Source organism: Phodopus roborovskii, unplaced genomic scaffold, assembly GCF_943737965.1.
Source record: "Phodopus roborovskii unplaced genomic scaffold, PHOROB, whole genome shotgun sequence".
In the NCBI taxonomy this organism is placed as follows: domain Eukaryota; kingdom Metazoa; phylum Chordata; class Mammalia; order Rodentia; family Cricetidae; genus Phodopus; species Phodopus roborovskii.
This window is the reverse complement of record NW_026125295.1, coordinates 1,103,721-1,115,881: the sequence shown is the minus strand read 5'-3', so window position 1 is coordinate 1,115,881 and position 12,161 is coordinate 1,103,721. Positions and strand designations below refer to the sequence as shown.

The window sequence follows — 12,161 nt, the reverse complement described above, 5'->3', positions numbered from 1 at the left end:
CTTCTCTCCCTTTTACTTTTTTTTTTTCTTTCCTTCACCCTCTTTCCTTCCCTCCATTTTCTTTTCATACTTAAAAGAATCGGGCAGCCAGTGAATAAATAAACGGTAAATGATTTGTGAGCATGGCAGAGGGAAAGGAATACCAGAGATTTTTTTTTTTGGGGGGGGGGAAGCCCAATAATGGAACTAAAGTCTAAAAAGCCACTTCCTGTCTGTGGAGCAGAGTGTTGGGTGTGTAGTGGCAGGGGCAGCCCCAGCAATCCTTAGTTCTGCCTTGTAGGGGGTTCCTCCGAGCCTGCCTGCAGCAAGGGTACCCAGCAGAACTTAAGGAGGTGGGTGGCTGCCGCTGCTGTTGCTACTTTTGTTATTTGTTCATTTGAAGCCTGAGTGTCCTGACCCTGGAAGGTTCGTGGTTAAAAGGAGATTCCAGGTTTTGATATAAACCTTTGCATCTGAGTTTTGCGCCTTATTTGTCCCTGAATACAGTACACTGTATTCCCCGTTACTTTCGGGGAAGGGTGTGCTTCCATGGTTGAAATTTAAAAATAATTTTCTGAGTCACATCTGAGGTAGCACCTTCCATCAGTAGGACCTCTTGACTCAGAAGTTAGGGGTCACCTGTTGAAGCACTGGGGATCTGGCCCCATTTTCCTCTTTTGCTCTGTAGCAGAATGTGGGGACTAACCATTGAGTGGAAGTGATGGGCCTCAGCCCAGATTAGTTGATTCATCTTGAGAGTGAACGCATCTGCCCCTGCATGGTGCGTGGAGGGGGGGGGGGCTGAGGCTGAGGTGACGTACCTGCCGCCTGTGTGTGCATCGCTGGCGGCTTGCTGTTGTCTTGCTCTGTCCTCCTGAGTGTGTCCCATTGGCAGGGATGCTGGGCTGCACCTCTGGGTGTGAATTTGTAAGGGGACACAAGAGCGCTGAGGAGTAGTTGGAAACTTTGCCCTGCCCTGACGCTGTTTTCTGATGCTGGAACCTTTTAGGGCCTAAAACATCCATCGCTGTTCTAATTTGCATCTGGGAGAATGTCTGAGCAAGGAGAACTGAACCCAGCCACAGTGGAGGAAGGGCGGCCTGAGCCAGAGTCTGCCCCAGAAAATGGCATCATCAAGTCCGAAAGTCTGGATGAAGAGGAGAAGCTGGAACTACAGGTGAGTCAGAGGGACCTGTCCTTGGCCTTCCACCTCCAGGACACAGGGAAAACTGCTGTAGGAATCTGATAGTTAAGGATTCAGGAGATCAAAAGAGGAACCCTCATCCAATCGTTTCTTTGGGTTTGTTTGTTTGTTTGTTTAAATAATGCCATAAAATGCCTTTAGAAATGAAAACTAAAATCATCTAAGGAGAATATTTAATTACTGGATTTGCATATAGGACCCCAGTGCCCCTTGCTAGACCACCTGGAGCAGTATGTGAGATGCTCTTGGCATCTTGACACAGATTCCCTGTCTCATGGAAGAATGGAGACATAGCTCATAGCTGGGAAATGTCAAAGCCATGTATTCTATTCACCATAGACTTGCTAAGATTCATACTATCTTATCAGACCAGTCTAAGCTCAAGAGTCTCCAGCTGCAGAGTCAGAACACTGAAAGGGTTGGGGGCAGAGGTTAGGTGCCTGCAGCATTTGGAAGAATTGGAAGGGAGACAGGATTAAGTAGGAAAGTGAATTGCAAAGAAGTGTTGGTTTGAGGAAGGCCAACTGAGCTTTAAATGCTACAGATTCTTTGATCTGGTTTACAAATGTGTTGGCCAATCCCATTGCAGGTCCAGGATGATCACATAATGATCAATCAGACAGGTGGTCTCCTCTCCTATGTTTTACTCTGAGGAAAAAGGGACTCTAAGTAACAATGTCAAAAATTCGGCAATCTGGCCAGGAGGTGTCCTTCCTAGTGGTCAGAATGCCTTTGCTTGCACTGAGGGTCTCTCCATGTCCAGTCTCCCTTCCCTCCTTTCTCCTCCACCCATAGTCTGTCTTCCTTGCTGCCTTTCTGGAGTTCACTGTTTGTTTTCTTCTATTTCTACCATGCAGCGGCGACTGGCAGCTCAGAACCAAGAGAGAAGAAAATCCAAGGTAGGGATCTTCAGGTTCCCCGGCAGAGTCACTACCAGTTCACATAAACCACACACTGTCATCAGGGCTCTGGGTGTGCACAGCCCAGAGGCTGGGGTGGGTCCTGGCTGTGATCCTCAACCTTCCTACCTTTTTATTTTCTGACATGGGTGATTCTTGTTCACAACCTCAAGACCCTGTAGCATCTCTCTCTCTCTCTCTCTCTCTCTCTCTCTCTCTCTCTCTCTCTCTCTCTCTCTCTCTCCAGTGAAGGCTGCAGTGATGCTTCACACAATTCACATCCCCAGGAGTTTTTGCTAGTTTGTTTGCTTTTGGATAAAATTTAGGGTAGGGATTTTGATCTTAGAAGTGATTTCTACCTAGAAATAACTGGACCGCGTCACTCAGTGCATGGGGCACCTCCTCAGTGGACCCTTCTAATTTAGTTTTAATGGAGATTCACTGTGGAGGGATTCTTCCGATGATTTCATGAAATGGCATCCATTCCCCCATCATGCACATGGGTGAAGATAGTGAAAAACCATTACATAAGTTTGTGTTTTCCCCTCTGGCCTGGGCTTTCTGATCCTTTCTTTGCCCTTTGCCCACATAATCACTGGGCCCTTTAGATCCTGGCCTGAGAAATCTGCTTTGGGAATACTCATGCAAATGTGGTCGCCGTGATTTGACAGTCTAAGAATGGTTTCTGTTTCTCACCCGCCTTCCTCACTGCCCAGTCAGGAGCAGGCAAAGGGAAGCTGACCCGAAGCCTCGCTGTCTGCGAAGAGTCTTCAGCTAGACCTGGAGCGGACAGTCATCAAGAGCAGGTATAAAGTCTGTTTTGAGAAGGGCTTGCATGACTAGATCTCAGTGCGAATGACCAATCAAGAATTTGACACTAAAGACGCTTTAGGGGAGAAAACAGGAAAGGGGGAAAGATAGCTTTTTTTTCTTGCTTCATGTCCGGTTTCTGAGACATGCTGCAGAGTCGCAAGTTTGGGGCTGGGCCCATATCCTTCCAGGTAAACTGCTTGCCACACAAGCATTTGGGCCAAGGTCCAACCCCCAGAATGCACTGAAAAAGTTGGGCATGGTTTGTCCTTTCAGCATGGGAGAAGTAGAGCCATGAAGAAGGAAGGTTCCTGGGGTTCAAGGCCAAGACAGCCTGAGGTCTGGTCAGTAAGCCCTAGGTCCCAGTGAGAGACTGCCAAAGAAAGAAAGAAAGAAAGAAAGAAAGAAAGAAAGAAAGAAAGAAAGAAAGAAAGAGGAAAAGAAAGGTAGTAGATGGCAATGGAGGAGAAACACCTGAGGTTGTCCCCTGATTCCATGTGCATATGAACCCATACACCCCGGTGTGCCTCCCACAGATATGCAAATATACTCACCCACATACACACCCACTCACCTCCATACACAACTAGCTTAAATGTATAACACAGGATATTGCATTTGTTTTCTTTTTTCAGACTCTCTGAGAACTGCAAATGGAAAGGAACTCAAAAGAATTTAGATTAAAACTTAATTTTTGTTTAAAAAAAGATAAGCAAGCACAATAGTGCTGGATGTCCACCAAGGCTCTCTCTTGATAAGGCTGAACCAAATATAGCCCAAGCACCCTCTTTAGGGAGACAACTTACCTCTCACCTTCACAAAGGCGCCTGCCTGTAAAAACAAAAACCACGGTTGGCTCCTATGAGACTTAAGAAATAGTAGTGGTTAAGGTACCCTGAACTTTGGAGAAATACCCTTATGGCTTTTGTGAGAGAGATTTTTTTCCTTGTGTGTGAATGCTGCAACAATGGTCCAGAAAAGCATCTGAGCTGGGGGTGAATTGGATGCTAATCGGTTGCTGCAAATCTTCATCCTTACCTTTGCTCCTTTCTGCAAGACGAGTGGGCACCCAAAACTTAGAAGTCCAGGAAAACTCCCCATGGCCAAACGGAGCCTCTCCTAGCCTTTTCCCCTTTTATCAGAGGCCAAAGGCAGTCCAGACAAAAGTCAGATGATCTGCCTGAGCCCAAGGGAGGGAAAATTGATTACAAAAATCATTAGTTTTCATTTAGATTTGTCTTGCTTCTTCATCCCAACCTCCCTTTTCACTTTAATTGAAATCCTCTGCATTCTCTTACTGACACAGAGAACGTGGAGAGCACTTTCTTTAAATGAACCAAAACCAAAATAATAATAATAAATTCCTTATAGATTTTTGTCCTCTGAGTGTTTTCTTTTCTAGTCTCAATTTCTTAACAAGCAAGCTGTCAGTCAGTAGCTAGTAGCCATTACTGTGTTTCATACGCAGCCTTTTTTTTTTTTTTTTTATTTTTGTAACTTGGGCTCTGAAAAAAAGTGTGGCTTTTCTTCAGCATTTTATGTGTGCTTCTATTTTTAATGGAGATGGGAAAGGTCGAATGATGTGAATATCATGCCTTGTCCTATCAATGGGGACTGATGGCTTCTAATGTATGGCATATGATTTGTGTGAAACCCTGTAGAATGGCAGACTCTGGGAGAAGTAATGGCCCAGTTGTCCCTCGCTCTTAATGCCAGGCAGAGGAGGCCAGCCTCTGTATACTTCAACTGCTCTTTGTCTCCTTTGACAAAAACCAGGAGGAGTTTTGGTAAGGGTCACCTGTATCATAGCACCCATTCCAGAGGCAGGTCTAGGTACTTCCACACAGTGGGTGCAAACGGTGCTTTGTTCCTGCTGATTCTGAACCCAGAAAACAGGACTAGTGTTGGAGGAGAGAATTAGGGTCCCCAAGCTTTCTGTTGGTTAGCCAAAGAATGGTGGGGATAGAGGGTTAGTAGAAAACCAACAGACACATGTATAAACAAGTAGTCCCATCTTCTTAGAGTTCATATGCAATGCCTTCACTGGACACTTAGAAAATGTGTGGACTGACTCCGAGAGAAGTATACAATACATGGACTGTATCACTCCCCCCCCCCATGTTTGTATATTCACAGTATTTGGGAAACTGCCTTCATTTTCTTGTGTGGGGAAAACTCTTGTTCCCTGTATTACTTGATCTCAGACCCACACCTGATGGATGGTTCAGTCTGTCTTTGAGTTACAGGAAGCGTGCTTTTCTAATGTTATATTATTTACTGACCAGTGTGTTACTGCAACTTGAATCACTCTTTTATTGTTGTTGGATATGAACTTATCCTGTACCAATGTATTTATTAACACCTGTATTTTAATATTGAGCATATCAATAAAAATATTAAAAAATAACAGATTGTTTTTTACCAACTCTATAGCACTTTTTGCGTGTTCTTTCTACACCATATTGTATATTTATGTGTAGAAAAAATATTTTTTTTTAATCCTCAGTGTAGCATTTGTCAACACAAAGCATCGATTTGTACATTTTTCTATAGTGGATGTCTTTGGCCTCTGTTTTTATGTGTAGAATATATTACCAACATGGCGATTTTTTAGATTCCAGCTTAGAGAGGGTTGGATGGGTCCAACATTTCTGAAGAAGGAATGGGATCGTTTCTCTTGTGTCTCACGTGATCACAGCTTCTCCCAGAGTCTACTGATGGACTGACTCTCCCTCATCCCACCCTGAGAAGCATCTCAGCAGCAAATGTCCCAGGGATTTCCTCAGAAAGTGAAAGGAAAATCAAAACCCTAGGTCTGACTTGAACCCTCATTGATTGTGACAGTTCTGTCCCTAATCATGTAAAGAATGACTACAGTAGACTTTCACTCTGCTTTACATATCCTGTATATATCCACCCACAGAAGAAACTCCTGGGAGTCAGAAACCAAGCTTAGTTAAAAATGTGTGATGGCGGCATGTTTTGTTTTATCTTCAGTGTTGTGGGGACTAGAGATCTTTTTACTTTTGTGTTTTCCTCTCACCACCATGGTGACTTCCCTGCAGCTGTCATTTGGAATGCAGTCCCTTCTGAAGCATACAGCTTACCTTTACAAGTGCTCCCTTCTGCTTATCCAATTAGCCAGATTTGTTTAGCCCCATTCACTCCATTGTGAATCCCAACCTTGGCACAGTTAAAGGCCAATGTCACAGGTCAGGTGAGCCTGCAGGGAGTTTTCTATGAGAAACACTCTTCCTCACTGGAAACATCACCTACCCTTGCCCCACATCAAGAAGCAGTACCGGCGAGTGATCGGTCACATATACACAATCGAGCCTCACCCTCCCTAATTCATTACAACGCTAGTCAGCATACACTTTGCAGAAACTAAAAACCCCAGCAAAACATCATTTGGCACATTCTGCTTCAAATAAGCAAACATGCAATCAAAGTAATGGCTACTGCATGTCAATCAATACAAGCTGATCGGTTTCCAGAAAGAAAGAAAGAAAGAAAGAAAGAAAGAAAGAAAGAAAGAAAGAAAAGAAGAAAGAAAGGAAAAAGAAAGAAAGAAAGAAAAATAAATACAAAAGTAGAACCAGCTCAACCCTGTAGTCCATACCAAGCAGCTGCTTAAGAGAATCTGTTTGGAAAATAATTAACTGCAACTAAATTGACCCAAACATAGATTTATAGGTAACTTATGAAAACATGGCAAGACTCAGCCACCACATTTTCTAAAAGACAATTCTTTTTGTGACTCTGAATTACAATGAAGTATTAATGACATTCATAAGCAATCCCCATGATCCCAGAGCTAGGATTCTCAGAGCTGCAGGGTTCAGTTTCCATGGCATGGGCATCCTGATTCTTGACCTAGCTCCACCATAGCTTCTCTACCATACATTGCGGTCGGGTGCTGTGCTGTCTTTCTCTTGGTTCTAAATGTAATTATGACTCCTGGAACCTGTTTGTCCGTGTGCATATACCTCCTTATAAGGAACTCGGCAAGGGAATTGGAAACGTCTTTTTTAGATATGACAGTGGCTCCAATGTGAGTAGATAAAGGAATTTTTCCCCTTACACATTTAAAAATAAACCTGTAGAGAAAAATAAGAGTTGTGATCTACAGGAGTATAGCTTGATTAAAGTTAATATTCATGAGGTAAAGTTTAATGCTAGATGTGACTTCTGACCTCCCACTGACTCCTGATTTCAGTTCATCTTAAAGGGCAAGTGTTCTTTTTAATCTGTCAGGCTTAATTGTTTTTAACCACATAAGAAACAGCAATCCATACCTGGCTCTCATTTCTCAATACCTGCTAACCTCTGTGCAAAACAGAAGCCAGGCAAAGGTAATTACGTCTGGCCCTAAATTATTATATTTTCTCCCCAACAGGAATCAATTCATTTACAGCTTTCCAGTTTCCCCAGCCTGCAAGAGGAGGCTAAATCTAGGAAGGATGATTCTGAGAAAGAAAAAGATAAGGATAAAAACAGAGATAAGCCCTCTGAGAAACCCAAGATCAGAATGCTATCAAAAGGTGAATTTGAAAACTGTTTCTTTACCTTGCTTAATTGGAGCATGCGCATGGCCAGGAGACATTGGAAGCAGAACAAGTCTTGGCACCTATTTTTCCAAGGGTTCCTGTATGTAAAAAAAGAAAGAAAAGAAGAAAAAGAAATGGGGGAAAAAAAGCAGCCCTCACTTTCTTTCTGTTGTATTGCTAGACAGGTTATTTTTAGAATCACTTCTTTCTTTGAGCTCACTTTTGAATCTCCTGTTCTCCATGACAAGCTGAGGCAAAAGAGCGAATTCAAATCTGCTCTTGCACTCAGGTTCATTGACAACTGACTTGGATGAGCTAACAAGGGCGATACACACAGCTTTGTATTTTCACTCTCTTTCTCAAAAGAGACACAGCAAGGGCCCCAGCACCTTTCCATTGTAAGTAAGCCACACCTGGGTGTCTACATCAGTAGGCTTTCTGGTGCAGAGGATTTTGCTCTCTTCATCCATACACCGTCTCGTGTTGTTTCATTTGAAAAACAAAACATCATATTTCTATGTGGAAAAGAGCCATTCCTCCTAAAACCACAGGCCTACAGCCTAGAACTTTCAGACTGCTGACATACTTCTAATTGCACAAAATCAAGCTGTAACAAAGAGTCCCACCAGCCTAGGAATGGCAGCTGTTCTTAATGGTATGACCTGCAAACAAATCCCATTTCCAAAACGGTTGCATAAACCCGAATTTATCCAGCTTGAAAATATTTATCCCCTGCCACGTTTGGTACTGATTAATATTTAAATAGTTTAGAACAGAAGCCTCATTTATTTATTTATTTATTTAACTGCTCTGTTTTAATAGAAAAGGTTGACCTGGGATCGCAAGCTCTTGAGGTCTCTGTGGGTTGGATGTACCTGTCACGTGGACACAGTGCCCCTCTGGTTTAGAGCATAGTGAGAACACATGGAGTTTGACACTCCGTCCACCACCAGCAGTGTGCACACTTCCTTTCCTCTGATGCCATGCCCTTCCCACAGTCAAGAGCATCTCAACCGTCCATCTCATTTCCACCCTGAAGTCTTCCTGCTAGGTAGCAAGTGTTTTCACACCCAGCGCTTCCTTTAAAATTTACCTGAGTACAAAGAAAACCAGAGAGGTTGCAAACGCTTTCCCAACCCTGTATTTGCATCATCAGTTCTGACAAGTCGCCCTCATCCTGCTCTTTGTTTCAGACTGCAGCCAAGAGTACACGGATTCTACAGGCATAGACTTACATGAGTTCCTGATTAACACGCTGAAGAACAATTCCAGGTAAATGGTGACACAGGCCCCTTGTTTGGCTGTGGGAGGTTCAGATAGACTATTACAATGTGATTAATCAAAATGGCTGTGAGAAATCAACCATAAAACACAGATGGCCTTCCCTAATAGCCCCCGATCTCCCCCCCCCAGTGGGTGGCTAACCCTAATATTTACTTAGTTACCCACTGCTTAGGTTAGAGTGTGCTAGCTCTACTTCCCTAAACCCAAGGAATGATTGAAGGAAAAAGGAGAGAATGAAGATGATCAGTATTCCATTAATCAATTATGCCTCGGTGCAGGTACATATGTGTGTTTATTCAATACTCCAGCTTTGCTTCATTTTAGTTTTTTTGACTTTAACTTTGTATCAGTTGTAATTTATTATTCAAAAATTTCATGTCTTAATAAGCTTTAAAATGATAACATTTACCAGCACCAAACACTTAACAAGTAAGATTAAAACAAAACCCTAAGTTCAAAGTCATGGTTTGCAAACCAAGGAGTCAACATAGCCTGAGGATGAGTTAAACATAGGTCTTTTCTTTCTTTTTTTCTTCCCCTTGCATTTGATAAACTGTATTTGACCTTTGGAAACTGAAAAGTACATGAAAACTTCCCTTTGAACATTTATTTTCCAGGGACAGGATGATACTCTTGAAAATGGAGCAGGAAATGATTGATTTCATTGGTGACAGCAAGTATGTTCAATGGCAATATGCTAGCTAATTTGATGACATGTCTTAGTTCAGTATCTGAGTTAATGATTCATGCCAGAGAGAGCTGTGGAGAGATACAACATCAATTTGTGTGGTTCTTGGTATGTTGAATGCAGAGGTCACTGGATTTTGGAATGGTCATGGCTCGAATCATGTGTGTTCCTGCCTGTTAAATTTGTGACAAAATGGCCATAAACAGAGGGACATTGATTAGCACAGAGGAGCTACAGCAAGAAGCAACCCTTTTCATTTTTATTATAGTTTTTTAATGGGCTCCAGCTGGCTGCAGTCAGTTATGCCTGGAAATAATTGTGCTGTGTTTGGTGTAAACTGGGTAACGACACATCTCCCGATAGACATCTGCAATCTCTATTATGTCATGTAGTGTGTCCTCTGCCTGCCTCTGTTGATAAGGTATCATGAACTAAGCCAGAACACTTTGCAACAGACAAGATGAATGCGCAGCTGTGAAACGGCAAGCCTGGAGCAGCTTGATCAATAAATCTATGAGAGTAGAAATTTGTCTGTGAAAGGGGGCATCAGGTGATGTCGGAATGAAAAGTGGCAAGAGTCTCTGAATAAAAGGAGACAGTGGTGTGTAAATGCCTGTAAAATGTACTATACACGTAAAGTGAAGATGCCGGTTTCAGTCAGCCTGTAATTCTGTTCCAGTAACCACTATAAAAAGTTCCCCCAGATGTCATCCTACCAGAGGATGCTGGTCCATCGGGTGGCAGCCTACTTCGGATTGGACCACAACGTGGATCAAACTGGAAAATCTGTCATCATAAACAAGACTAGCAGCACCAGAATGTAAGTTCCATATTGGAGTTCGCTTGGTACTTTCTTTTTCTATCAGGGATTGGTTTATAAGAGCGGAGCATGCATTTCAAAGTGTATGCATTTAGTATATGCAGTGCTGGCTGTCTTTCTGTCCTTGCAGCAGTGGGGTGACACATATCAGTGAAGGACTGCATGAGGACCAGGGAAATGAGTAAACTCCAGGTAGTAAAGAGAACTTATTTCTAGTTTTGTTTTTTTGTTTTGTTTTTTTAAATCATGATTTTCTTCCTTCTATTAGCATTCCATGAAATTACATATAAAATGTTGGGGAATTTTTTTCAAAAATAGCCTTCAGCTAAAAACAGCAGGCACTGGGCTGGGAGTGTAGCTCAGTGGTGAAGGACTTGGATAGATAGCACACACTAATTACTGCAAATGAATAAATCCTAAGTAAGTAAACAGATAGATGCTTCCTGCAAAGCTAGCCTGTGATCCCAGCACTCTGGAGAGCAAGTTTGAAGATAGCCCCACATACTGTCAAACAGGAAGGGAGGGGCAGGTAAAAAATAGGATTTACAAAACTGTGCCACATACAACACAGAGACATTAGTCCTTTTCCTTCCCCTATTTCGGGTGTGGAGACATGAGTTTTGTGAAAGTTCTGAACTGGATAGACAAACCTTGCTTCCTGCTGGCTGGGACACGGCCTGTTGCATCAAGTTTCTCCACTTGCTAGAGGTTTGGACTTAACTGACATCTATGTTTTAGCCCTAAGATTTTTCTCAAGATAATCACCGCCTTTCACCTTCACATCTTTCTCCTGTCCCATTGAGTCATCAAAAACAAAGCAACAGGAGATGCCATTTGCCTGACACTTGCAATTGTCTCCTTGCAGCTTTTGAATAGAGCTTAAGCCACTTCTTTAACAAAAGGTGTGGCATCCTCAAAAAGAAGATGGTAAATCATCTTTTAAAAGAGTAACTTTCTTTCTTTGAGGGTTTGATAAGCAGAGAATCGCATGGTCTTTGTGTCTGGACATTAGCGCAGGCAACTTATTGTTGAATGGAACTCTCATGGTTAAACCATTCTTTATTCTTCTGCTCACCACAGGTTGGGGCAAGTGAGGTGGCCTCAAGCCTCCTTATCTCCTCAAAGATGCGCCTGAGCTCAGCAGAGGCAGAGACAGTTGGGAGGAGGAGCCCAGAATAAGGAGCTCAGACCAAGAGTGGCTATTATCTCGGGGACACTGAGTGCTTCATTTTTTTTTTTTTTTTTTTTTTTTTTTTTTACCCTGAGTTTCAAATTGCTTATATTCGTAGAACAGTCTGAAGTGGATAACGTTTAAGGGCTCTTGAAGCTTCAGAATTATTGGGTCCCGTAGTTGCATTCTACTGCGCTGGCAAAACACATCTCGAAATTTAGCAGCTTTCCACTTCATCTGATTGTTGACTCCAGAGCCCCTGTTTTGACTGTCATGGAAAGTAAAGGTCACATCTTTGCTCTCCATCAAATGCGCCCAGTTGGTTTGGGTGTATTGTTTATCTTTTTCGTTCTCTATTCCAGCCTTTCCTGTGGCTTGCAGGTGCCATAAAATAGAGATAGGCTCACTGAGAACAAAACAGAGAGGGGACTGACTTTCTCTTTCAATTGGTTCATTGTTTTTCACTCTGCGGCCATGGGAAACATGAGTTGGTACACAAATAGAGCAGAGTAAGCCTGATAGATTTACAAGTTGTCCATGGTGGATTTGTTAATGGTTGCAATGGCCTTATGGTCGCATAGCCATATGAGTATCAGCCCCACAGTTGCTGGGGGACATGGAGCCTCTATGAATATTACTGATAAATGTTTAGCAAAGTTGCCTTTTTCACAGTGATAGCTCCATATGACTATTTACATTTAAATTTACCCACAACTGGAATTTTAAAATTCAGTTTCTTTGTCACGTTAGTCATAG

At 42.6% G+C, this 12,161-nt stretch overlaps 1 protein-coding gene across 12 annotated transcripts in view; it reads left to right on the top strand.

Moving 5' to 3' along the window:
* Arpp21 (cAMP regulated phosphoprotein 21) overlaps nt 1-12,161 on the top strand; it is a 155,412-nt gene that overhangs the window by 44,217 nt on the left and 99,034 nt on the right. For all 12 annotated transcript variants that reach the window (XM_051201418.1, XM_051201433.1, XM_051201450.1 and 9 more), the window contains exons 3-9: nt 989-1,156; nt 2,041-2,082; nt 2,799-2,888; nt 7,292-7,436; nt 8,636-8,714; nt 9,344-9,403; nt 10,094-10,234. In XM_051201418.1, the coding sequence (XP_051057375.1) occupies nt 1,031-1,156; nt 2,041-2,082; nt 2,799-2,888; nt 7,292-7,436; nt 8,636-8,714; nt 9,344-9,403; nt 10,094-10,234 (683 nt within the window). In that variant the 5' untranslated portion in view covers nt 989-1,030. The remainder of the gene's footprint in view (nt 1-988; nt 1,157-2,040; nt 2,083-2,798; nt 2,889-7,291; nt 7,437-8,635; nt 8,715-9,343; nt 9,404-10,093; nt 10,235-12,161) is intronic.